Genomic DNA, 27,723 nt, shown 5'->3' on the forward strand with positions numbered 1-27,723 from the left:
CATATAATTAGCAATGATAATTATAATCTACTGTGAGGATGCAGAGCAATTATGGCTCATATATTCCATTAGCAGTGGAACTGGCCCAACCATTTTCGAAAAGAATTACTTAAAAAAGATGAAAATAGCTGGGTGGAATGGCTCATACCTGTAATCCTAGATACTCAGGAGAATTGCGGTTCAAAGCCAGCTTGGGCACTAAAAAGTCTGTGAGACTCCTATCTATAATTAATCACCAGAAAACTGGAAGTGGTACCATGGCTCAAGGAGTAGGGGCAGTAGCCTTGAGCCAAATTGCTCAGGGACAGCACCCAGGTCCAGAGTTCAAGTCCCATGACTAAGAGGGGAAAAAAAAGATAAAAACATAGCTGGGGGGTTGGGAGTTTGGCATAATGGTAGAGTGGTAGAGTGTTTGCCAAGTTCAATTCCTCAGTACCACATACATAGAAAAAAGCTGGAAGTAGTGCTGAGGCTCAAGTGGTAGAGCTCTAGCCTTGAGAAATTCCAAGGACAATGCTCAGGCCCTGAGCTCAAGCCCAGGACTGTCAAAAAGTAAAACAATAAAAAAGAATGTGAGACTCTTATTTCCAATTCACCACTAGAACACAGGAAGTGGGGCTATGGCTGAAGGGTAGGGTGGTAGCCTTGAGCTGAAGAGCTCAGGGACAGTGCTCAAGCCCAGAATTCAAGCCCCATGACCCACCAAAAAAAAAAACATTAAGGGAAAAAAAAATAGCTGGGCACCACTTCCCACCTATAGGATAAAATATGAGGATCATAGTTCAAAGCCTCCTGTGCAGAAAAGTTCATGAGACTCTTATCTCCAATTAACCACCAAAAAAGCCAAGGTAATGCTATGGCTCAAGAAACAGTGTTAACCTTGTGCTAAAAAGCTCTAGGACAGCCAGGCAAGGTGGCTCACACCTGTAATCCTAACTACTCAGGAGGCTAAGATCTAAGGATTATGGTTCAAAGCCAGCTTGGGCACTAAAGAACACTAAAGAACCTGAGACTCTTATCTCCAATTAACCAACAGAAAATGAGAAGTGGGGTGGTAACCCTGAACTGAGAGCTCAGGGACAACGCCCAGGCACTGGGGTAGGACAGTAGCCTTGAGCTGAAGAGCTCAGGGACAGCGTCTAGTGCCTAGACCCACCAAACCAAACAACAACAACAACAACAACAAAACACCTCAGGTAAGTACCAAGGCAGTTTGTTCAAGCCCGAAGATAGGCCCCCTGCCCCGCTCCCCACGAAAACATAAACTATGACTGCAATTCTGCTTCATTGGCAAGTCTGTTATAGAATAAAAGACTGTAAAAAAAAAAAAAACCTGAAACCTATTGACAGGAAAGGAATTGTGTATTTCTTTCTTTCTTTCTTCTTTTTAAAAATTTTCCCCCAGTCCAGGGGCTTAAATTAAGGGCCTAGGCACGATCTTTGGGCTTTCTCAAGGCTAATACTCTATCACTTGAGCCACAGCACCACTTCTGTTTTTTTCTGTGTATGTGGTACCAAGGAATTGAACCCATAGGCCATGTTCCCAGCCCCAGAACCATGTATTTCTATACTGGATATTACACAGCACTAAAAATAAAGAAGGAGAGATGCAAGCATTTATGTAGATATACCGTTCTATTTTGCACTTTCAAAATTGTCTTGTAGCACTGGTCTCACATCTGGACTTTTTTTTTTGCCAGTCGTGGGTCTTGAGCTCAGGACCCGAGCACTGTCCTTGGACTTTCTCAAGGCTAGAACTCTACCACTTGAGCCACAGTACCACTTCTGGCTTTTTTCTATGCACGTGGTACCAAGGAATTGAACTCTACCACTCTACCACTAGGCCAAACTCCCGGCCCCTGGACTTTCTATTTTTGACTCTGGATCTTCCAAGAAAACAAAATTATGTTTGAAATAAACTGACAAAAGGTTGAGACATTTGAAGAAAATATACTTTGTTTTCTTTTTTTGTCTCTATAGGTACAATGTTTCAAAAGGATTATGTTATAATATTATACTTTAAAAACTAACATTTAATATACTTAATTTAAAAATTATTTAAGATTAAAGTTTATAAATTAACATTCTTCTCTACATGAAATCTATAAAATAGGATTATTTAATATAAAGAAATCTTTGTACTTGAAGAAATACTACTTAAATATTACTTAAGTAAACAAAGGTATACCATTAAAATTTTTATATTTTCCCCCATCAGCAATGCAAAATTTGCTTCTGCAGAAGAGTGTACCATCAGCCAAATATCTGGCAAGCACACACGTAGGTCAGGCTGTTGCCTATTTATCCCTAACCAACAAACCCTACTCATCTGCTCGAATTGGCCAAGTTTTGGTTCACAATCTGCTCATAACTGGCTAGTTTGAAGAGGGTAAGATGTATTTATATAAAGTGATCATTTCAAGACTTTAAAATAGATCTGGTAGTGTGGCCAAGTGGTGGAGTACCTGCCCAGCATGCATAAAGCCCTGGGTGCAATTGCTCAGGACCAAATACACAGAAAAAGCTGGAAGTTGGGCTGTGGTTCAAGTGGTAGAGTGCTAGCCTTGAGAAAGCCCCCAAGGACAGTGCTCAGCCTTTGGGTTTAAACACCAGGACTAGCAAAACAAACAAACAAGACTTTAAAATATATGAGTAATTAAGATTATTAATCTTAATGTATTTAAAAAATATTATATATATTGGAAATGGGAGTTTGGCCCAGTGGTAGACTGTTTGCCTAGCATGCATCAAGATCCGGGTTCAATTCCTCAGTACCACATACATAGAGAAGCCGGAAGTGGTGCTATAGTTCAAGTGGTAGAACTCTAGCCTGGAGAAAGCCCAAGGATAGTGCTCAGGCCCTGAGGTCAACCCCCTGGACTGGTAAATTTCACACACATATATATATATATATATATATATATATATATATATATATATTATATGTGTGAGCTAAGCACAATGATTCACCTGTACAACTAGATAAATGGAAGGCAGAGGTGAATGGGTGAATGGACTGGAATTTGAGGCCAACCTGGGCAAAATGCAAGACTTTATCTTAACCAATGGCTAGGCACTATATGTAGTGTGTTCCTGTCATACATGCTACAGGGCGAATACCATGTCTGGGCACAGTGGTACACACGACATCTGTCATCCCAGCTATATGGGGAGCACAGATAGAAAGATCATGGTCCAAGCTGGCCCAGGCATAAAACAAGGCTCTATCTTAAAAATAACCAAAGCAAAAAGGGCTGGTATCTTCCAGGGCTGGTAGTAAAGCAATTATGTAGTAATTATTTATTAAATGCCCATGAGTTAGAATTATATTATTCCACACAAAAAACTTATGTGTGCACAGTATATTCAGAATGAATGAGAAAATAAATAAGTTTAAAATATCATCAGAGATAATCTATACAAAGATAGTATGTGGATAAAACTAAAAACATTTCAGAAATGTTTTAATCTTTAAATAGAAGGAAATATAATCTGTCACCTTTTTACTTCCTGTCAACAGGTATTTAAGTTTTGGTGTTAACAGTAACATAGTAAACTCATTTTGAAATTCAAATAATATAAAAACTAAGCAGTAAATGAAGGTCATCTGTTTACTACTCCCATCTGATCAGATGTTTTCGGCTTTTCTTGTGTATGTGGTACTGAGGAATCAAACCCAAGGCTTCATACATGTTAGGCAAGTACTGGCCCTAACTCCTGACCCGAGTCTTTGATCTTATAGTTTGGTTTGTGTAACACAGTGAAGACATCTTTCCTTATTCCTAATGTCATAAAGATATTTTTATATGATCTTCTAAAAGTTTTACAGTTTTTTTTAAACCTTTAAGCTTTTATTTCCCCTTTGGAACATCTTTAATAATGTCAAATATAGATCCAACTTTACTGTTTCCTCCTTATAAACATTTCTTGTCCTTAGAGACAGGTCTTCAAAACTCAACTTTCCATAGGTGCATGGGTCTTTTACTAGGTTAACTTTTTTTCCCATGGTCTATTTGTTTATGCAAGAATTACATACCATAAGTTAGCACACACTATCCCTAGGCTTTACTGTTCAAGGCTGTGTACTACCAGTTGAGCCATAATTCTCACTTTCAGCTTTTTGGTAGTTGATTGGAGTTAAAGAGTCTTAGGGACTTTCCTGCTTAAGCTGTATTCTAACTGCAATCCGCACATCTCAGCCTTCTGAATAGCCAGGATTATAGGTGTGAGCCACCAGCACCCAGCCTGACAGTAGTATCTTTTTTTGTTTTGTTTTGTTCTTTGTTTTTGAGGGTTGTAGGGCTTGAACTCTGGGCCTGGGCAATGTCCTTAAGCTCTTCAACTAATGGCTACCACTGTACCCCTTGAGTCTCAACTCTACTTCATGTTTTCTAATGGTGAATGGGAGATAAGAGTCTACATTCTTTTAGTGCCCAGGCTGGCTTTGAACCATGATCCTCAGATCAGGTGTAAACCACAGAGCCCAGCTAAGTATCTTCTTAATGTCGACTATGTTTAACATATTTGAATATTTTAGGCAATACACATGTTTTTCTCTTGCCAAGCAGTAGTTACAAAACAAGGATGTCTTGGATTTCTAGGAAACAGTAGATAAGACTAGTTTGTGGTCTGGACAGTAATATTTATTACCTTTCTGTTCTGTTCTCTGGCTTTCCAGTTCTTTCTTAGGAGTTTTGGGTTTTATTAATTCTTTGTCCCAGGCTGCCAAAGCTTGTTTTTCCATTTGACGAATTTCTGCTTCTTCTGCATCTAAACGTCGTTTCCACTCTAAAAGCTCTTCTGCATGCTGTCGTCGTTGCATTAGTTTTTGCTCTCGCTTTGTCAGAAACCTATGGTCACACCATGAAGAACATTCTAATAGGCCCAGATCATTTTGAAAGCCCTGCCACTTACTCCTTATCCACAAGTTGTACAAAAGCAGAACATTCACACTACTCTGAAAAAAGGTTGGAAATAATAGCAGCATTGATGACTCAGAAATAAGAGAACTCGTGTTTTCTTAAATAGTTTGTAAAGATTTGTAAAGGAAATACAATGGCAAATTAACACACACATATATATATACGCACACACACACATACATATATATACACAGACAAAAATTTTAAGGTATCTAAATAACCACAACAGATAATATTTAACTCATACAGTCTTCCTTTTTATGATTTTTTTTGCCAGTCATAGAGCTTGAACTCAGGGCCTGAGTACTGTCCTTCGACTTTTCTCAAGAATAGAGCTCCACTACTTGAGCCACAGCACCACTTTCAGCTTTTTTTTTTTTAAATGTATGTGGTACCAAGGAATCAAACCCAGGCTTCGTGCATGCTAGGCAAGCTCTCTACCACTAGGCCAAACCCTCAGCCTCGATTTTTTTTTCTACATTTTGGAACTCTGGGCCTGGGTGCTATCTCTGAGCTCTTCAGCTCAAGGCTAGCTCCCTACCCCTGGGCCTGAGTGTTGTCCCTGAGCTTCTCAGCTTAAGGCTAACACCCTACCTCCAGAGCCACAGCCCCACTTCCCTTTTCCAGTGATTAATTGGAGATAAGAGTTTCACATTCTTTGGTGCCGGGCTGGCTTTGAACCGTGATCCTCACATCTCAGCCTTCTGAGTAGCTAGAATTACAGGCGTGAGCTACTGTGCCCAACTTAGGTGATTTTTTTTTTTTATAACATAAAAAAGTAGTTATTCTGGGGGCCGGGAGTTTGGCCTAGTGGTAGAGTGCTTGCCTAGCATGCACAAAGACACAGGTTCGATTCCTCGGTACCACATACATAGAAAAAAAAGCTGGAAGTGGTGCTGAGGGTCAAGTAGTGGAGCTCTAACCTTGAGAAAGTCCAAGGACAGTGTTCATACCCTAAGCTCAAGCCCAGGACTGGCAAAAAAGAGTAGTTATTCTGAATGCTCAAACCAGAAAACACACAACATTCAAAACAATGAAAACCCAAAACAGCAAGAAGAAAAAAATAATCCTCAAAATACACCAAAAGCAAGCAAAGAAAAAGCATGGTTTTACCTCCTTTTGATTTTTATTTCCAATTGTCTGATTCTGCTACAGATAAAGTGATTTTGGTTTCTATTATTAGATGGTAATTTTTTAAAATATAAAGAACACTAAGTACCATTCAGATGCTTTATTCATATAAATGTAAAAAGCAGGCATCAAATGCCTCAGTTTTCTCAATTTAATCATATCTGTGAACTTAAATATCCATTTATATCTTAGTCCTGAAAGATTAAAAGAAAATATTGATCCAGACAAAATTATTTCATTAATGACTACTACTAAACTCTCTCTAAATATAGCCAATGAGGCTAATAAAATGTGCATGGCTTATACTGCTGTTATTCTATACTTACAGCTATCAATAAAAATGCATTCACATATCCAAGAAGTAATTAATAAAAAGTATAAGAGCTGTCATTTTACCTCTTAAATAATCACTGTCATTTTAATGTAGAAACAATGAAGATAAAATGTATATATCTATATGACAAAAACAAGAGGCCTCCAGGCTGTTAAAAAAAAAAAAGCAAACAAACATACAAAAGAAAAAAACAAAACAGAGCATGCTCTATCAAAGAGTGCACTTAAAAAGGTGCAAAGTTACCTGACCAACTGGTTGTAGATATACAGCTGGAATTTGGGATGAAGGTTGGGAAAACAGACACTGAGAGAGGCCCAGTGATGAGACGTAAAGACAGAGAAGAAGTAGTGAACAGGAGAGCAGTGTCTACAAAATAAGGAGGAAGATTTTAAAACCGAGAGATCAAGAAGCAGGAAGAATGAGAAGGGGAAAGCAAAGGAACTGAATGAAGAACCTTTAATATGCTTTCTGAATAGCATCAAAAGCCACTCGGTTAAAGCTAGTTTTATATACTGTGACATACAAACATGTACTGTTATCACTCTTACCAATGATTTCTGAAACATGCCTGCTCCTTCAACATAGTCTATATTTTAAGTTAAATTTACTTGTCTGTGAGCAAAATAATGAGAAAAACAATGCAGGCTAAATTAGTTTTCAAATAAGCTTTAACATAAAGTGTAACAGATAAGGCTATAATCTATCAGCAACTCTACATATACAGACTTTGAGCAACTGATTTTTCTATTTGTACTCTGTCTCTGTTGGAAGCTTGAAACTGAATTTTAGAAGTACTATATTTTCCTTACTTAAATTTCATACACAGTTTAGCTTAAAAATAATGATTCTGTAATCAACTGTTAGGAAAGTATCTTAGTAACTTCTACAACATAAAAATTGCTAACAGGTGGGGGTACCTTGCTTGAAATCTAACAAAAATCCACTTGAATAATAATATAGAAATACAATACCCATTCTAAAACATATAAGAATGCATAATTAAGAATAAAATGAACAGCTCTCAATACTATCAGTTAAAAATATGCTATGGACAGTTCCATCAGAGGCTAAAGAACTTTTCACATGTTAGACTTATAGCAGTAGAAGAAAATCCTTAATTTTTTTGTTATAGTAGTGAGTATATCTTTACATACACATGTGAAAGGATAAATAAATTCAGTAAGTTTGGAAAGGTTAGTTCTCTTTGACAGAGCATGCTTCTGTTCACATGCACACAACAATAACTTGAAAAGCAAGGCAGTTTATTGCCTTGGAAGGGCAAGGAGTAGATCAGTATGTGCGTGAGAAAATCTAGGTATAAATCCAACCACTTACATGAATTTTAATAGTATATATCTTGTCTAATATATATTTAGATAACAGACTGTTTTAATGTCTGTTTCTACACATATATTTATTTCTAGTCAATTTACTTACACACATGTACACACACACACACACACACACACACCTGGATTGCCTTGACTTTCTTCACTGAAGTTCAAGGAGAAACATTTTTGTGAACTTCAGGAAAACAATGCAATTTTCCTTGCCATTCTTTATGAGTGTACAATAAACTTATTTTGATGCTAATTATCAAAATAGTATGCAAAACAAGTATTCTTGGAAAAGGGTTAAAAAAATTCAATTCATAGCATGTAAATATCACCCACCCTTTCAAGTACATAACTGCTAAATGTATGCATGACCTAATATAAAAAAGCAAAATAACATTGGAACATGTAGAATAAACTATAAAAATATGTACAAGTTAATTTTTTGCCCAGTCCAACTATAAAAAAATACCTTTTTTTCTCTATTAGAACCAGAACTGACATATACTTTTCATTTATAAGATATATTCAAAAAGTTTAGTTGTGGAAGAAAAAAAATGCCTAATAGAAGAAAAAAAAAACTTTAATAGTGTGAGATAGTCTGGGGAAAAAGCTCACTGGCAAAGTGCACTGTCTACCATAAACAACAATAACAATAAAAAGCAGTATGAAAAGTTTATGATGGTAAAGTTAGAATTTCTTAGCCAGAAACGTATTTCCTTATTTAACTATATTTCAGAACTAAAGAGTACCCTTAAAACCTGAGCAAAGGAGAACAATACTTCACATGAGGGTTAACTTCATAATCCTTCAAGACGCTGCACTGCTAAGAAATAAGCCAAATGCAAAATCTTTCGAATAATGGAAACAAATGACTAACAGTCCTTTTATATTTGACATCAAAGTATCACTTGACAAGGCTTCGACAAGGTTCCCAACAGAACACTGGACTAGGATTATATTTCATCTTCTATGCAAATAATTATTTGAGAACTTAAAAGAATTCTTGAGTAATTACTTTGCTTTTAAAGTCACATTTTTACCTAAGTTTGTGCTATTCAGTTCCAGTAATCAGCTCTCAGCACTGTTCTAGTTTCAATAAATATTACTTAGCAGGATAAAATTCTGCTTAAACTTACTTTATGAAAGTTTTGTATTTGTTTGCTTTGGAAACTATAAGGTAGCAAAGTAGGTATGTTAATGTAACCCAATTTTAACTGTAATTGGCTCAAGTCTAGAGAGCAGGTTTCTAGCTCTGCCATTCTGCTTGGTGTTTAACTTCGTGCTTGCCTAGCATGCATGAGGCCCTGATTCCTTCTCCAAGGACCTTTTTACTTATTGTCACATTTGAACATAGACCTCAATGAGAATTATTTTCCCTCACAGAGCTAATATAATTGTTGATCGTATTACAAATGATTTTAAAATCATACTCAAATTTATTAAGACCTTAAGTTATAACATTGGGGAGGCAAGCAAGGAGGTCATATCTCAGCTTCTCTAAAATCATCTTGAAAGACATTTGAAAAAGAGAAGTTCCTAGTGTGTGTATGTGCATGTACCACACACATGTGTGCATTTATGTATACTCCTATCCTGGAGCTTGAATTCAATGCCTGGATACTGTCCTTCAGCTTTTTTTTTTTTTTTTTTTTTTTTTTTTTGTCAGTCTTGGGGCTTGAATTTAGGGCCTGGACACTGTCCTTGGGCTTGTCTCAAAGCTAGTGCTCTACCATTTGAGTCACAGCCCCACTTCCAGCTTTCTCTGTGTATGTGGTACTAAGGAATTAAACCCACGGCTTTACGAAAGCTAGGCAAGCACTCTATCACTAGGCCACATTTCTGGCCCGTTCTTCAGCTTTTTCACTTAGGGCTGGTGCTCTAACCACACTTGAACCACTATGCATTTTCAGGTTTGGGGGAGCATAATTGAAAGTCTCATGAACTTTTCTGCCTTGGCTGGCTTTGAACCTCAATATCTAGGATTATAGCCATGAGTCTCAAGTGTAATTGCCTAAATTTTAATGACACTTTCAGGACTAAGTTATTTTAATTCTGAAAGATATGAAACAAAACAAAAAATATAATCCACATATATGTTTAAAGTTCTGTTCGATTTCTAATTCTCTATTGCTAAAAGTAATAATAAAATATAGAGCTTTAAATTTTCAAAATTGTTTCTCCCAAGTCCTTAACCCTTCACCCCAAATGGAAAATGATTTTCTTTATCATATATAGTTTCCAGGAAGCTAAAAAAAAATTACAAAGCCCGAGGGTAGTTTCAACAAGCTATTTTCTAACCATATTTAATTATATGTATATCCAAAGAGTAAACTATCACATAATTGAGTTTTATGTAGTTAAAGCCTATGTATTAATGTATTAATGAGTTATATTTAAGTAGAAACTTGCTTTAAGAAAGCATTCTTTTGGGGCCAGGAGTGTGGCCTAGGGGTACAGTGCTTGCCTAGCATACATAAAGCCCTGGGTTTGATTCCTTGGTATCACATACACAGAAAAAGCCAGAAGTAGAATTGTGTCTCAAGTGGCAGAGTACAAGCCTTGTCTAAGGAATGCCTTTTTTTTGGGGGGGGGGACAGTCCAGGGGCTTGAACTCAGGGCCTAGGTGCTTTCTGCCCAAGGTAGAACTCTACTACTTTGAACCATATTCTCGATTTCCACTTCACAATAAATTGGAGATAAGAGTCTCCTGGACTTTCCTGTCTGTCTGGCTTTGAAAGGCAATCCTCAGATCTCAGTATCCTAACTATCTAGAATTACAGTTCAAAACCACTAGCACATAACTTAAAAAAGCATTCTTAACAAAGCCTTACAGACAGGTCTAAACAGTTAGTAAATCCTATTTTGCAACCCAGAACTCATTGTTGAGTAAGAGTTTGGGTACATGTAAGAAGAGTCTCCTACAATATAGCTGGGAATGATGGGAATACTGTGAACTCATACAGGTTGGATATGAGACTAAAGCTGATGTAAAAGCTGATGGGAACAAAAGTATTCTTAGAGTTAGGCACTGTGGCATAAGCCAATAATGCCAGCACTCAGGAAATTGAAGCAAGAGAGATCATAAATTTGAGGTTAGCTTAAGTATATAGTAAATTCTTCACTAACCTGAGTGGCATAGCAAGAAGGCCTTGTATCCCAAAAGAAATGTCCAACATATTATTTATGGAAATTTTAACAATCTATATGATAAACATCATGGAGCATTTATTTAAGAAGGGAAGGGAAGAGAAAATCTTAGAAACTTTTCTTAAAAGAATGTGAGAATATGGGCCGGGAGTTTGGCCTACTAGTAGAGTGCTTGCCTAGCATGTACAAAGGCCCGGGTTCGATTCCTTGGAACCACATACATAGAAAAAAAAAAGTCAGAAGTGGTGCTGTGGCTCAAGTGGTAGAGTTCTACCACTTTCTTGAGAAAGCCCAAGGACAGTGCTCAGGCCTTGAGTTCAAGCCCAGGACTGGCACATACAAAAAAAAGAATGTGAAAATAAGAAATCATTCAACAATCCAAGAGAATCTCAGCCTATCTGATTTCAGCTGAACTACACACAAGGTTAAATTTCATTCTTCCATATGAGTAAGCCTGAGAACTGTCAGAGAGCCAGAGAATGGGATATTAGGATATAGTTTTATCTCCCAAATTGGCAGATAAAACTTCTAGTAAAAGGAAAGAAAATATACTGTTATGAGTATACATAAGAATGCATCTTGGTTTTTTAAATGAGAAACCTATCTTCACTAAAATGAGAAAAACCTTTATAAATAATATCTACAAATAATTAACTCCAAGGTGATCTAGCAGGTCTATTAAGATACTCTAAATCTATACAATACCTTTTGTCTCAACCTAATTCAATAAAGTATATTAAAAATAGTATTTGTAACTAAAGACATTTAAAAATTAATTACTTTTCATCCATGCGGCTTCTCATTTTCTTCAGTTTCTGCATGATGCTACTAGTTTCACTGCTGGAGATTGAAATGGGAGAAGGGCTGCGGGTCTCCATATCAGTTGGACCAGTACTAATTGCCTTATCATCCCTTGCATTATCATCACTGTGAGAGTCCTGAAAAAAAGAAAGAAAAAAAAAAAGTCAATTTTCACTTCTTAGTAGGATCTTAAAGAGATTTTAAAAAGTGTTAATTTAAAATTACATTTAAACTGAAGTTGCAATTACAGTCCCAAAGTTTGACCAAGTGGTAGAGTGTTTGCCTAGCATTCAAGAAGACCCAGGTTCGATTCCTTGGTACCACATACATAGAAAAGTTGGAGGTGGTGCTGTGGCTCACGTGATAGAGCACTAGCCTTGAGGAAAAAACCAAGAATAGTGCTCAGGCCTTGAGTTCAAGCTCCAAGACTGGTTAAATAAATAAATAAATAAGTTGTGATTACAACATTGACTACTAGGGACCCCCGCCTCCCCAAGAAAAGCACATCACACAGCCTTGGCTAATATAGTGAGATCTATCTCAAGGGGAAGAAAATAAATTTTATGTTTTGTATATTTTACCAGAGGTGGTGAGGGAAAGTAGGAAAGATAGATATAAACTAGCAATAAGACATCTAAAAATTCTGAAAAAGAAACCTAAAAATAACCAGATGTTCTCTAGTATTTTAAGTGCTGACTTTTTCAAAGACTGACACCATCGCTATATAAAACACAAATGCTTGACATCGAAAAAGAATGACTAGAAGGAATAAATTTAATTGATGGAATTTCTTTTTTTTTTTTTTTGCCAGTCCTGGGCTTGGACTCAGGGCCTGAGCACTGTCCTTGGACTTTCTCAAGGCTAGGGCTCTACCACTTGAGCCACAGCACCACTTCTGGCTTTTTGCTACGTATGTGGTACCGAGGAATCGAACCCGGGTCTTCGTGCATGCTAGGCAAGCACTCTACCACTAGGCCAAACTCCCGGCCCCTGATGGAATTTCTTTAAATATGGAAAATAGTAATTTCACATACTTGTTTAGCAATTATATTACTTATGATTAAAAAATATAATTGACTTGCTTAGTATTTCTTTTCCCCAGTCATTTAAGCACATAACTTTTTTTTTTTTTTTTTTTTTGGCCAGTCCTGGGGCTTGAACTCAGGGCCTGAGTGCTGTCCTAGGGTTTTCTCAAGGCTAGAGCTCTAGCACTTGAGCCACATCACCATTTCCAGCTTTTTTTTTTCTATGTACGTGGTACCAAGGCATTGAATCCAGGCCTTTGTACATGCTAGGCAAGCACTCTACCATTAGGCCAAACTCCCTAACCAGCACATAACTTCTAAGGAAGATAGATAATCATGACTTTATTTCATAAGAAAAACAAACAAAGCAGGATATTTTTGCTTTGGAATTTCTCTTAACTGAAAAAGTCCATCCTAGTGTCATTAGAAGAAAGCGGCCAAGAGCGCTGTGTCAGACTCTAAGATGTAGGATGAAGAGAGGAGGAAGCTGGTCTGTGTAAGCAATCAGAGTCTAAATGGGGCAAAAATAAAGTCTACAGGGATGTGAGCCAATACAGAAAGTCATAAGCACAACCACAGTTATATATGGTCTACCCACAGAGAACTTCCTCTCACAAATGTTAGAGCCCAAAGGAAAAAGAGGGAAAGTATAGAGAAGGAACACGGGAATGGGAAATGATCCAATTGATGAGACAAGCTTAAATCAAGATCAATGGACATCCACAAAAGTAAAGACTATCAGTGATTATGGGAGATGGGTTATATAAAAGGAATGATCAAATTATTAATTTTCTAAGGAAGATGTTAAATAATTACCTGCCAGAGCAGAAAGTCTCAAAAAATAAAAATAAACTAGAATAAACCTTATTATACTTCATTGGAAGAAGTTATCAACATGAAATGCTCATTTGGATATATCTATCTGTTTCTTTGTATCTAAATACCTATATATAGATATATAGATATATAGATATATCCTCTCTCTCGTTCCCCTTCCTTTCTCCTTTCCTCTTTTCCCTTCCCTCTCTCCCTTCTTCCCTTCCTCCTCTCCCCTCCCGCCTTTCCAACCATCCTCTCTCTTAAGTACTGGGGCTTGAATTCAGGGCCTGAATGCTGTCCCTTGATTTTTTCAATAAAGGCTGGCACTGTACCACTGGAGCCATAACTTACTTCTGGCTTTTTGGTAGTTAACTGGAAATGAGTATCTCATGGACTTTCTTGCCCAAGCTGGCTTTGATTATAAGATTTCAGCCTCCTCAGTAGTTAAGATTTCAGGTGGGCAGAAGAAATTTAAAATTATCTTGAAATATCCTTTTGTTCTAGAAAGCATGAAAATGCTTAAGACAGGTGAGATAACAATGCCAGGCGCAATGGCTCACGCCTATAATCCTAGCTACTCAGGAGGCTGAGATCTGAGGATAATGGCACTAAAAAGTGCATGACACTCTTATCTCCAATTAATCACCAGAAAACTAGAAGTGGCGCTGTGGCTCCAGGAGTAGGGCAGCAGCCTTGAGATAAAAGCTCAATGTAACTGATTCCAACTAAAATTATTAGTTAAAATAATGATATAGATAAAACAAACTTGAAGTTATCAAGATAATTTATGTAGTGTCAAAATGCTTCCATATAAAATACTTTTAATTATAAGAGGGGAAAGACAGTAATTTTACAATGAAGACCAGTAAATGCTACCTTAATCAAATGACCAAGACAATATCAATAGTATGATCAATCAAAATCAAGTGCCATCTGATTATATGCAACAATAATATAGCATTACCTCTCTGATAGTCCGGCACAGACGCACAAACTGAATCTAATCATGAGGAAACATCAGATAAAGCCCAGTTAATTAACAATTCTCTCCCTCTCTCTCCCTCTTGCTCCCCCCACCCCACCCCCGCTCGCACACTCTCTCTCTCTCTCTCTCACGCTCACACACACACACACACACAGAGTAATGAAAACTAAATGCAATATGCAAATGGAGAAATTTAAAGGGCTTGTAAGCTAAACAGGAATAATGTACCAATATCAATTTGTTGGCAACTTACTGTCACGTACTGTTTGAAAATTTCTTGTAACTCTAAGACTGCTTCAAAATTTAAAGTATATTTTAAGAATCAAAAAATACTACATACTTTAAAATTATGCCGTTGGATTGGATAGCTGAAATAAGAATCATAGACAGCAAACTAGTTTCTCCTATTAATTTTAAGGAATGTCGAGAGATTGATAACAAGACCAAAGCTTTCTGTCTCAATTTAGTTCATAAAAGGAAATAGATAATAAAAGACTCATATACTCCTTCCAAAACACTAATAATCCCTGGAAGAGGGGGATTTCCCTATACATAAATATAGAGACATAGAACTTTATCCTACTTCATTATTATATTGCACTTATTAAAATAAACATATATCCATCATATTAGAACATGAAGTGGGATATGGTATTGGTAAGCAACAAGGTATAGAAAACAAACTAGTAATAATTTCATGTAATTTACCAATTTATTCTCCCCTGCAGACTTCAACTTCTCCTGCAATTTTATGGTGGTCTGTCGGATCCTTTCTATCTCTTCTTGCTGCTTAAGAATCAGTTGTCTTTCCTTACGAGCTGCTTTATTGGCTTCTTGAAGACGTTTTATTTCTGCCTAAAGTTTAAAGAGTTAAAAAAGGGATTGAGAGTTCAAGGAAACAAGGCTAAAGTATTATTTAAAAAGAAAGAACCCAGGGGGTGGGGGGGACAAAAACAGGGACAAAAACCAAAGAAGGGGTATCAATGTGTGAGAAGTAATGCACCTACTACCTGACGAATGTAAATGTAACCCCTCTACACATTACCCTAACAACAACAACAAAAAATTAATATATAAAATAAAAAGAACCCAATATCTTACAAGTAAATGCATACATACATGTGTATGTGTCTTTAGTATTTAAAAGTGACTTTAATAATATTAAAAAAATTGAAAGTAGTAAGGGACAGTGTTATAATATACTCTACAATATTTTATAATGACCTTTTAAATTTAAATAACTGTAATTAAAATATACTAATAACTTAATAGTACTTTGTGTGTGTGCATGCTAGTACAGAGGCTTAAACTCAGGACCTATGTACTGACTCTTTTTCCTTTTGCTTAAGGTTTATGCACTACCACTTGATCCAGAGCTCCATTTTTCGCTTCTGCATGGTCAACTGGGTAAAAAGCCTTGAAAAAGCTCCAAGGACAGCACCCAGACGCTGAGTCCAAACCCCAGGACAAGCAAAAAAGAAAAAAAAAAAGAACATATATCGCTGGCTGGTTACCAAAAAAGTGCTATGTGCTTTAAAATATAGTATTAAGAAAATATGCTGGGTGTGGTAGCTTATGTCTGTAATTTAGCTAAGGCTGAAGGACTGTGAGGGGGAGAAAATATGAGTAAAGAAAAAAATTACAAAATTTAAAACATTCATAAATCTAGTATTCCTTGTACTTTATAGTGTAAAAATTAATTTTAACTTATTTTGTCACTTAAGATTTAAAAAATGTAATTTTTTTCAAGACTTAAATTCATGTAAATCAGTGATGTTTCCTTCATGACTTTCGTTTTTAAAAGCTGGGAGATGATGTCTTATGCATGTAATCATGGCTACTAAACAGGATGAACTCTAAGAATCACAGTTCAAAACCAACACAGGCAGCAAAGTCTATGAGACTCATATCTCCAATTAACTAGCAGAAACTAGAAATGATACAGTGACTAAAAATGGTAGAGTGCTAGTGTTGAGCAGAAGAGCTTATGGATATTGCTTAGACCCAAATTCAAGCTCCATGATTGATAACAAAACAAAAACCATACATATTTTTCAAATAATCAAGTTCATAAATCATCTAATGTAGTAGCTAGTATCTGATAACAGATCAGTATAGAAAAAGAACACTAGATTTTGTTGAATGTTGACCAGTTATTGTGAAATACATTTCATTTTTATAACTACCATATGGAGTAGCGAAAGTTTCAAAGAATTACTTTAACTTGACCATGATTACATAGTTCCAAGTGACAGAGTTGGAAGTTAAATAATACCAACTAACACTGATTACTCACTATTGCATCCAGGTCAGCTCTTTATTTAAATTATGGATTAACCCAATCTTCCTAACAATTCTAACAAGTATATGACTATTATTACCCTCAGTTTGCAGATGAAAAGACTGAGAAGTATAAAGTTTGTTCAAGGTTTTGAAACTCATACTTCTGTGGTACAGTTGCAAGTTAGCCTACGTAGGCAATCTAGTAAGACTCAATAGCCTGAATTCTTAACTACCATACCATCACACTGTCTCTCCAAGTTGCAAAATAAAGTCTAAGCCATTAAACCACAATATTTGCCAATGTGTAATTAATACACCATGAAAATCTTAGGGAAACAATGGCTAAAAAAACTAAACATTTTCTCTTACTAATTACATTTTTCAAAAAAAATTTACAAGGAAGAAGATTTGATTGTACAGTAAATCAGCAGTGACACTATTCTAAAGTAAAAGAAATACATTAAGACTACCAGGAATCTTCTACAATTTTAATACTATAGTTACACACCATAATAAGTATCAACTAAGTCTTATTTAAGTTGGTAAGAAAAAAATTTAGGTAAAATAATAAATTTTACAAATTAACTTGCTTTAAATCATCAAGAAAGATGTTTTTTTTTCTAACATACTTTTTCTTGTTGTAACTTTAAGAGCAATCCACGCTGTTTCTTCCTGAGTGGGGGCATTTTATCATCTTCTCCTTTGTCTCGCAGATGTCTGCAAATAATATTTTTCATTAAGACAAAGGCTATATTAAATTTACAATTTCAAGACTTCTTGTCTATGAAAAAGCATATAAACCAATTTGACACATTCACATGTCAAGCACATTTATATCATTTCATTTGTATATGATGTATGGCCCTTTACAGCAAGAACTATATAGAAAATGAAAATATAAGACGAGTCAGTTATAGCAATCCTAGAGAAATTATGTTATGTAGGTAAGATGGAGGTCTTAAAAGTAACACAAATCAAAGATTACTGCTATATGCATAACCTCAAAGCCAAATTGATCAAATAAACATAAACCATTTCCTTTTTATGGAAAAAAATAAACAATGAAAACTATGCTTAAAGAACTTACTTTTTCTGATGTTCTAGCCAGGCTAATTCAGCCTTAGTTTTTTCCTTCAAGGCCTTTTCTCGGAGACGCAAAAGTGAAGACTGGTGAGCTGCACGCATTTCCTCTTCTTTCATATACTGCCGAACCATTTCCATAGTAAATTTGGAAAAGCTATTTTGTCCTCCTGAGAATGGCATACTCAGATCCTAAAACAGAGTTTACTTACTTTATCATCTTCCTAATATTTTGGTATTTAATGCTATTAAAGAAGTACACATTTTAAAAGTAAACTGCATACCTAAGAGTGGTTGTGTATGCCTACAGCTCCAGCTACTCTGAAAGCTGAGGCAGAAAAATCACAAGAGCACATGAAGTGAGACTGACCTGAGCAACACAATGAGACTCAACTTCAAAAATAAATTTATAAGTAAACAAAGAAATGAATTTACAAAGCTATAATCACGTAAGAAAATACTCGCTAGATAATAGCACATGAGAGAGACTAGAATTCATCTGCTTATTTGTTCAGTCAATAAAATTGTAACAATGAATGTAAAATATATGACCAGGTGGCTGGTGGTTAATGCCTATTATCTTAGCTACTTAGGAGGCTGAGATCTAAGGATCATAGCTCAAATCCAGCCTGGGCAAGAAAGTCCATGAGACTCTTATCTCCATGTGACCATGTAAAAGCTGCTAAGTAGAGCTTTGGTTCAAGTGGTAGAGTGTTAGCTTTGAGCACAAAAGCCTTAAACCCTAAGTTCAAATCCCAGACTGGTACCAGGGAGAAAAAAAGTATTATCCCAGGAACAAAATGGGATAAGAATTTATTCCTATTATCAGAAAGATAAACACTCTGGAAAGAAGACCAAATATAAAGTTTGAAATGGGACAGTGTTAAAGAGAAGAAAGCAGTGATAGGATGTGATTTGGAAGCTAGCCCTGGCACAGTTAGTAAGGTCCTATTTCAAAAACAAAATAGCTAGTGGCATGGCTCAAGTGGGAGAGGTGAGGGAGAGGAAAGAGAGGAAGAAGGAAAGGGAGAAGAAAAGAGAGGAGCAGGAGAGAGAGAGAAGGAAAGAGAAAAAGGAAGGATGGAGGGAGGAAAGGAGGGCAGAAGGAAAACAAGAAAGGAGGAGAGGAGAGGGAAAGGAAGGAGAGGAAAAAGGATCAGGTGAAAAAACTATGACAATGTTAGCTCAGATATTCAAAAGCCTTATCTCATTTTAAGGAATATTTGTATTATACTGGGAAAAGGAGGTGAAGCCAATTTTATAGGAAACATTATAACAAAACTGATATTATGAAAAATAACTCTGATTGCTGACAACTGACTTGAAATATAAAATGTATTCTCATACTTCAGAGAATTTATCCTCAACCAATTACCTCCATGGGTAAACAAAAGCACACCTTGGCAGAAGACAGTGTAGTCTTGTCTGGGGAAGCTTCTTCATCAGAGTCATCATGATGGCTTCTTTTCTTTTCCATGTTAAATCTGCGATGGCTCTCAGAAGGTAGTAAAGATCGAAATGATTTTTCTTCTATTTCATCTTCTGTCATAGATTCATCAAATTTCAGAGAATATTCTGTTGCAATAGAAGTTGAATCTAAAAGAATAAGGACAACATAGATTTTATCATCCTGTTTTTGGTTAAGAATCTAAGTAGCAGCCCTTTAATTCTTTCTGAGATGATTCAACATAAGTCCATAAAATCAATCACAATTACTAGGCAGGGAATAATCAAAACGTATTTATCTTATGAACAACAACAAAAAACTCCAAAACCATGTAGAAATAGATGAGAAATGGATGATAAACATGGTCAAAGGTTAACGTATTTCATATTTAAAAAGCTCTTTCTGGGCCAGGAACATGGCTTAGTAGAGTGCTTGCCTAGCATGTACAAAGCCCTAGATTCAATTCCTTGGTACCTGGTACCACATACACACAAAAATTCAGAAGTGGTGATGTGGTTCAAGTGGTAGAGCACTAGCCTTGAGAAAGCCTACGGACAGTGCCTAGGCCCTGAGTCCAAGCCCCGAGACTGGCAAAAAATCAACAACGACAAAAATCTTAAAAAAAGAAAAAGATAAAAAAAGACTTGAAATTTAAAAAGAGAAATGCTTAATACTACTAGGCAGGAAATAACTAAAATTTTATCTACATACTTAATCGAAAACATGACAAGTCCCAGATTGGTCTTTGTGTGCCTCTGATACAATCCTAAACCTTTTGTTTGGTGAATATTGCTTCAGACTCATTTTGTATTTTTCCTGAAACCCTAAAGTCAGCAATTTCTCCAAAGAACACCAGTTTCTTTTATTGGAGAATTTCATTCAGAAATTATTACATGGTCCAGGCTCCTTCCTGTAATCCTAGAATGTGAGATTCGGCCACGCTCACACAGTGGCTCACACCTATAATCCTAGCTATTCAGGAGCTGTGATTTGAAGATCAAGGTTCAAAGCCAGCTTGGGCACAAAAGGACCTGAGACTTACCTCCAATTAACCTCTAGAAAACAGGAAGTGGGGCTTGGCTTAAAAGTAGGGCGGTTGGGGCTGGTAGCTTAGCCTAGTGGTAAGAGTGCTTGCCTAGCATGCATGAAGCCTCTGGGTTCGTTTCCTCAGTACTACATACTCAGAAAAAGGCAGAAGTGGAGCTATGGCTGGAGTGATAGAGTGCTAGCCCTGAGTAAAAAGTGTCCAAGAACAGTGCCCAGGCCCTGAGTTCAAGCCCCATAACTGGCAAAAACAAAAAAAGAGTAGGACAGTAGCCATGAGCTGAAGAGCTTAGGGACAGCACCCAGGCCCAGAACTCAAGCCCCACAAATGACAAAAAAAGAAAAAAGAAATTATCCAACTTAATTACTGGCATTTATGAGGTATTTTAGGGCAGCAGTTTTAAAAGCCACACAAATATGAAAACAATATAGTTATAAATCATCTCAACTTTGTATCTCTCCATAACGTTTATCTCTTTGAACCTTATTTCTAAAGTCGAAAACAAATTTTAATACTCCCTATTATAAAACAGATTTCCTATGGCAATATGTTTGTTGTTTCATTCACAACAGTAACTAGCACATAGCTGATGACAAATATTTGTAGTACAAATGAACATACAGCAATATATGACAAGAAATTACCTTGTACATCTTTCTTGCCTATATAGAAAATACTTTTTAAGTCAAGACAAAAAGAAAAAAATAACTACAAAGAGGATAATAACCAGCTTGAACTTGGCAGTCTTCAAAGGAGCATTCAGTATCAGAAAGCAATAAAAAAAGAAATGCATGTTTGTGCCACAAAACTTGAATTCAGACTATGGTAAAAGACATACTCCCACACAAATAACTTACCATCTATAAAGTCACATGAAGTCACTTTAGAGTGATCTAAAGTAAGTAAATATTATAGGGGATTTAACTTTTGAAAAAAATTGAACACTTGAAAATTTAATTCATACAGAATCCATCAGGTATGATTTGAGCAATGATTGTTCTAAAATCTTGAAGTGAAAGAAGACAAAGTTTGATTGCACTGTGATTTTGATGCTTGTTTCTTTGATGACATATGATGTTTCTTAGAGCCTCACATTCTTGGCTTTTTCATTTAAGGCTGGTGCTTTACAACTTGAGCTTTATTTCTAGTTCCTGTATGTTGGTTGTTCACTGGAGATAAGTGCCTAATGGATTTATTTGCCAGGCTGGCTTCAAACCCAAGTCTCAGAACTCTCTGTCCTGAGTAGCTAGGCAGAAAGCACTGGGACCTGGCATATAATTCTGTTATCTCAGAAAAATCACTGCGTTCTATGCTCTTCAACCTAGAAAATCTCAAGGCAGTAAATTGGGGCACTTGTAACCATCTATCTCATTAGTTTCTAATCTCTCATAAGTTAGCATCTCTTACTGCCCAATGTACAATCTTTTAAAAAATAGTTCTTTTTCTAGAAAAAGTTGGAAATGGTGCTGTGGCTAAAGTGGTAGAGCTCTTGCCTTGAGAAAGCCCAAGGACAGTGCTCAGGCCCTGAGTTCAAGCTTCAGGACTGGCCAAAAAAAAAAAAATCTTGCCTTACAGGACAAACTTACCAGATAATTTCTCTATTGCTTTCCTATATTCTTTACTTTTCCTATTACAAAAAGCCCAAAAGTTATTTGTAAAAGAACCACCTTTCCTCAGTTCTACACAATTAATTATACATATATATGTAAGGAAAGTTACCTTTCTCATCAGGAAGAGATGGAATGCTATCACTTTGTAAAGAATCATCTGCAGCAGTCTGAAGATGTTCATCAATGGAACTCTCCATCTTTTCACCATGAACTTTCTTGTTATTTTCCTTACAAGATGGAACTGAAGGACTTTCTTGACAGCTGCTACCGCTACTACTTCTGTTTCATGGATATTATAGAAATAAACATACAGAAAAGCAATTAAGGATCATAACTTCAAAAGAAGCGTATCTGACCAAAGGACTATTATTAACAGCATTTGAAATAAAAATGTAAAAACAAATAAGTAAACAAAAGTTTGATAATAACCTATTTTTTAAAAGCTAAGTATAAGAAAGGAAGTTTCACTCAATATAACCTTAGTAGTTAACCACTGCTAGGACTATCACTATCCATCCTGGCCCTTTCTTCTTTATCTTTTCAATTCAAAGCCAAACTGGGAAAGGTGGCATCTACTCATAATTCCATTTTCTTTATGATAATTTATCATAATCTGATTCCATCATAATTGCTATACTGGATTTGTTCTTCAAAAAATGCTAACTCCTTAATTGCAAAATTCAACAGCTGTCTTTTTGTCTCTGTAACATTAGATAATGTTGGAAGTGACTCAGTGGCTCAAGGGATACAGTGATAGGTAACCTTGAGCTGAAGAGCTCAGGGACAGCACGCAGGTCCAGAGTTTCAAGTCCCACGACTGACCAGAAAAAAACACAAAAAATGAAAAACATTAGATAATGTTGATCTTTATCTTTAAAGTATCTTCTTTAAAAAAAAAAAATCTTCTTGCTAGCCAGGTGCCAGTGGCTCACTCTTGTAATCCTAGCTACTCAGGAGGCTGAGATCTGAGGATTATGGTTTGAAGCCAGCCTGGACAGGAAAACCTGTGAACATTTATTCTCTAAGCACCAAAATAGTCAGGAGCAGAGCTGTGACTCAAATGGTAAAGTACTAGTCTTGAGCAGAAAACTCAAGGATAGTGTCCAGACCTAAGTTCTGGTATCCAGGCACACAAAGCATGCTAGAAACCTCTTGATTCATCGAGACCTTTGCACATGCTGTCTCATCTCCCACCCCTTCTTCCTCTCTTGAGAAAGTGCAAAGACAGTGTTTATGCCTTGAGTTCAAGCCCTGGGACAGGCAAAAAAAAAAAAAAAAATTAAGCAAGAGGCCTGAGTTCAATCACCAATACCGGTACAAGAAAAAAGAGGAGAGGAAAGGAGAAGGGAAAGGGGAGTGAGGAGAAGAAAGAATGGAATAGAGATACTGATGAAGCAGGGAAAAGTGGTATGACTATAATTTCAGGTACTCAGGAGACTGAGGCAATATTAATAAGTTGAAAATGAGCCTGATAAACATAGTGAAACCCTCATCTGATGGGGGGAAAATAACACAAATATATATGTTAGCAGGATTTAGAACTATATACATCAAGTTTCAATTCTGTATCAACTATCATGTGATTTTAAGTGAATTTCTTAACCTCTCCAGGGGTCTCTAGTACCCTAATTTGTAAAATTAGTATTAAATGACTTAGAAGACTGCTATGACAATAAATGAAAGAAAAGCAACATATATGATTAAGTATCTAGGTTCCTAAGCAATACCCAATTGTATGATCATTACATAGACAAACTATTTTATAAAGTAGCTAATTAAACAGGGGAACCAGGCTCAAGTGGCTGAAGTGGCACAGCCCTAGATCTGAGTGAAGAAAGGGAAAAGCTAGCCAGCACTTTCAAGGTTTCTGGGCATTGAGAGCTCATGTCTGGTTAATCCTAGCTACTCAGAAGGCTGAGATCTGAGGCTCTAGATTTGAAGCCAACCCAGGCAATTATCTCCAATTAACCACTAAAAAGCCAGAAATGAAGCTGTCACTCAAGGAGTAGATTGCTACCCTTCAGCACAAAAGCTCAGGGACAGTGCCCAGGTCCTGAGTTCAAGCCCCAGGACCAGACCAGGGTACAAAAAAAAGGTCAAGAAAAGGCAATGTTTAAACAAGATATCAAAGTTTACCAAACTATTGATTTTTAAAAAAAAAAACCTGTTCACCTTCGATCATGATTCTTGTATCTTGAAGACTCAGAATAGTTATCATATGAAGGGGAATACTTCTGATGCTTTGAGTCAATGGTTCCTTCTTCAGTCTGAGAAACTGAGACAGACTGATTTATCCTACAAAGAAAAATTTAAAAATACAATTAAACATTCAGTCTCCAGTAGGAGAAAGGTTTAAGACTGTTTAACAGGGGCTGGGAGTTTGGCCTAGTGGTTAAAGTGCTTGCCTAGCATGCATGAAGACCCGGGTTCGATTCGTCGGTACCACATACATAGAAAAAAAAGCCTGAAGTGGTGCTGAGGCTCAAGTGGTAGAGCCCTAACCTTGAGAAAGTCCAAGGACAGTGCTCAGGCCCTGAGCTCAAGCCCATGACTGGCCAAAAAAAAAAAAAAAAGACTGTTTAACAGGGGCCGGGAGTTTGGCCTAGTGGTAGAGTGCTTGCCTAGCATGCACGAAGACCCGGGACAGTACTCAGACCCTGAGCTCAAGCCCACGACTGGCAAAAAAAAAACAAAAACAAAAACAAAAAAAAAAACTGTTTAACAATAAAATCAGATAAAATCTTGAATGCATTATGAACTGCATTTGTAAATTATGAACTGTATTTGAAAGCATTTGAGAATCAAATGCATTCAAAAATAGGGAAAAAAAGAGAAATGAATAATCAAATCTATGATGGCACTGGTAGCTGTAATAATAGCTAGTCAGGAGGCCGACATCTGGAGGATCTGATTCAAAGTCAGCCAGGAAGAAAAGCCTGGGAGATGTCATGTCTAAAACAACTAGCAAAAAAAAAACAAAAAACAAGCTGGAGACATGACACATGTGGTAATTTGTTGGGGACCGACTGTGGGATCAGTGACCGTGACTGTGGGGTCAGTGACCTTGGACCTACACAATTGAGTACACAAGGAAGTAAGCTCTTATCATGATTTTGGGCTGTGTCAATAGTTTCTCATTTAAACTATTTGGGACTTGATCGCTTCTCATTCAACCTATTTGAGACTTGATACTGTTTGTACGAATGTAGCCTCTGGCAGTTCCCTAGTTTAAAGAAGTGTATTTAAGGTCAGAACTGGAAATAAACTGGGCTACAGTCTTAGGCTTCTTAAGCTGTGGCTCCTGATTTGGGCTGTAGCCCTCCCGAACCCCATCTGTTTGTCTCCTATTTTTTCCTAGTCCCTGCCCCCTATTTCAGGAATCTCAATCTGCGAACCCTGGTTCGCTGCCGGCTGGCCCCGGCACTAATTAGGCTCTGAACTCAAACCCCACGAGAGAAAAATGAATAGAAAACTACATACACATTTACCCAAATAGGATCATGTCGCCCAACTCGGTCTAAAAAACTTCTTTAATGACTTTCCATTAATTCCCAAATCCTAAAGTCTGCAAAGTCAGACTATTCTCAAAACTCTGCTGTCTCTCACCAATCATACTGGTTCTTTTTTTTTCTTAACATGTCATGATACCCTTCATTTCTTTCAATCTGCCTTTTCTTTAAAAAAAAAAAAATGTATAGAGGGGTAACAGTTATATTTGCCAGATAGAAGGTGCATTACTTCTCACACACATTGATACCCCTTCTCATTTTCGTCCCATTTCCCTTCCCCCACCCCCACCCCTCATCTTGTTTCCCCCCTTCCCTTCACTATTTCAAATAAACAAATAAATGTGCATATATAACAAAGTCAGATACTGGAACAATATGAGAGTAACCAGAAAATCGGCCTAATCTTTACCTCCCTTACATCACTGATTCCTCACCCACTAACTCTTACTATAACCTTTACTTCTTCAGGAATTCCTTCCCTGGCCTCCTTGCATCCACAGGCTATTTAGATTTCCAGTGTTAAGTATCTCTGAGACACGGGTTTTTTTTCCTAACACTTATTTTAGCTTTTAAGTGTTCATTCACGTAAGTGAATCTGTACCTAATGTTTATCTGCCCTATTGAACTACATGCCCATAATTGTATTGCCAGTGCCCAGAATGGCTAAGACATAAAAGACACTTAATTACATATTTGCTGCATGAGTAAACACTAACCTGTCTGTTTCAGCTCTGGTTCTGTGCTGTTTCATGAAGTCTGGAAGGTGCTGCCGCTTGTGGTCATACAGTGTCACTAGGGGAGCTCCAGAAGAAGTGATGGCATCTGAGATATGAGTTCTAGTTAATTCTGCCATCTAAATACAAATACAGAAAAAAAGAAATAGAAAAAGACAATGCCAGAGTAGAACTGCCAAGTATAGTATCTTTAAAAGATCACTGGATCAAAAGCAAGCAAATTCTACCTCTAATATAAAATGTGTGGGCAAGTTTTAAGCTTCTGAGAATGCCAACAGGTTCATTTACAAAAATCAAGACTACATGACTTTTAAGGTTTTACCCCCAACTATATTGTCTTCCTTTAATAATCAATTCAATTAATTCTTCCTCTCTAAATCTTCTCTGAGTAAACAATGGTGAAACATAGCTGCCCTATTCATAATCACTTTTACAACTGTTACATACATTATGTGCATTTGGCATTTATTCAGTTACTACTTATTCTTATTATTGATGACTTAAAAGTGTTTTTGAAAACAAATCTTTTATCAATGTTTCCACATTAAAATTTTGAGAAAGGAGATTCAAGATAAAAGTGACTTTAAAAAAAGTATAAAGAAAGGCCAGGAGTTTGGCCTAGTGGTAGAGTGCTTGTCTAGCATGCACAAAGACCCAGGTTTGATTCCTCGGTACCACATACATTGAAAAAAGCTGAAAGTGGTGCTGTGGCTCAAGTGGTAGAGCTCCAGCCTTGAGGAAAGCCCAAGGACAGTGCTCAGATCCTGAGTTCAGTCCCCAGGACTGGCAAAAAAAAAAAAAAGTATAAAGAAAAATTATCATGGGGTATGAATCGTTCATGTTTGTAATGCTAGCTACTGGGGAGGTAGAAGCTGTTGGACTGAGGTTCAAGATCAGGCCAAAGCATCTCTCTCTGTTGAGATATGCCTTCTCAACAAAGACCTAGACTCACTAGTATGCACCTGATATCCTAGTTACCATGAAGCCTAACATAGTTGCATATCCAAACAGGATACCAGACCCAATCTCAAAAATACGGAGCAAAAATTAGGACCAGAGGTATAACTTCAGGCTAAGAATCTCTGCTAAGCATCAACTAGGGCCCAAGCTCAAAACTTAAACAATAAAAAAAGTTAAATTTTCATGATACTCTCAGTGGCTCTTACTTCACAAATCTGGCGAGCTGCATCTGTAGTAAGGCGAGCAGTCTCGGTTTGCTGAGCTGCTATTTTACAAGTTGCTTCTTGGAGGACTTCAGTCACTTCTCTTTGTGATTTAACCACCTGCTGTAATGATTCTGCATGGACCTATCAATAAAAGATTAAAAACAAAACAATAAAAAAATCAATGTTAGGTTCAAATTCTCCTCTGCCTAAATTAGTTTTAATTTGTAACTTAGTTTCATGGATCAGATTCCTTGTTTTTTTAAAAAAATACACTTGACCACTATCTAAATTTCAGTTTGTCTTAACTCCATAATTCATAGTTGATATGTCTTTGGACTACTAACTACT

At 36.7% G+C, this 27,723-nt stretch overlaps 1 protein-coding gene across 5 annotated transcripts in view; it reads right to left on the reverse strand.

The window, feature by feature from the left end:
• The window catches only part of Cep350 (centrosomal protein 350), a 127,955-nt gene that overhangs the window by 26,909 nt on the left and 73,323 nt on the right, over positions 1-27,723 (reverse strand). For 2 of the 5 annotated variants that reach the window (XM_090340320.1, XM_090340319.1), the window contains 12 exons: positions 27,376-27,516; positions 26,192-26,328; positions 24,139-24,261; positions 22,076-22,245; positions 19,264-19,460; positions 17,872-18,056; positions 17,414-17,501; positions 15,210-15,356; positions 14,481-14,516; positions 11,652-11,809; positions 6,631-6,753; positions 4,651-4,850 (listed from right to left, as the gene is read on the reverse strand). In XM_090340320.1, coding sequence (XP_090196446.1) covers positions 4,651-4,850; positions 6,631-6,753; positions 11,652-11,809; positions 14,481-14,516; positions 15,210-15,356; positions 17,414-17,501; positions 17,872-18,056; positions 19,264-19,460; positions 22,076-22,245; positions 24,139-24,261; positions 26,192-26,328; positions 27,376-27,516 — 1,705 coding nt within the window. The remainder of the gene's footprint in view (positions 1-4,650; positions 4,851-6,630; positions 6,754-11,651; positions 11,810-14,480; positions 14,517-15,209; positions 15,357-17,413; positions 17,502-17,871; positions 18,057-19,263; positions 19,461-22,075; positions 22,246-24,138; positions 24,262-26,191; positions 26,329-27,375; positions 27,517-27,723) is intronic. The other 3 variants (XM_090340323.1, XM_090340324.1, XM_090340321.1) reach the window with 2 other exon arrangements.

The sequence above is a fragment of the Megascapheus bottae genome, chromosome 10, assembly GCF_031878675.1.
Source record: "Megascapheus bottae isolate mThoBot1 chromosome 10, mThoBot2.hap1, whole genome shotgun sequence".
Classification (NCBI taxonomy): domain Eukaryota; kingdom Metazoa; phylum Chordata; class Mammalia; order Rodentia; family Geomyidae; genus Megascapheus; species Megascapheus bottae.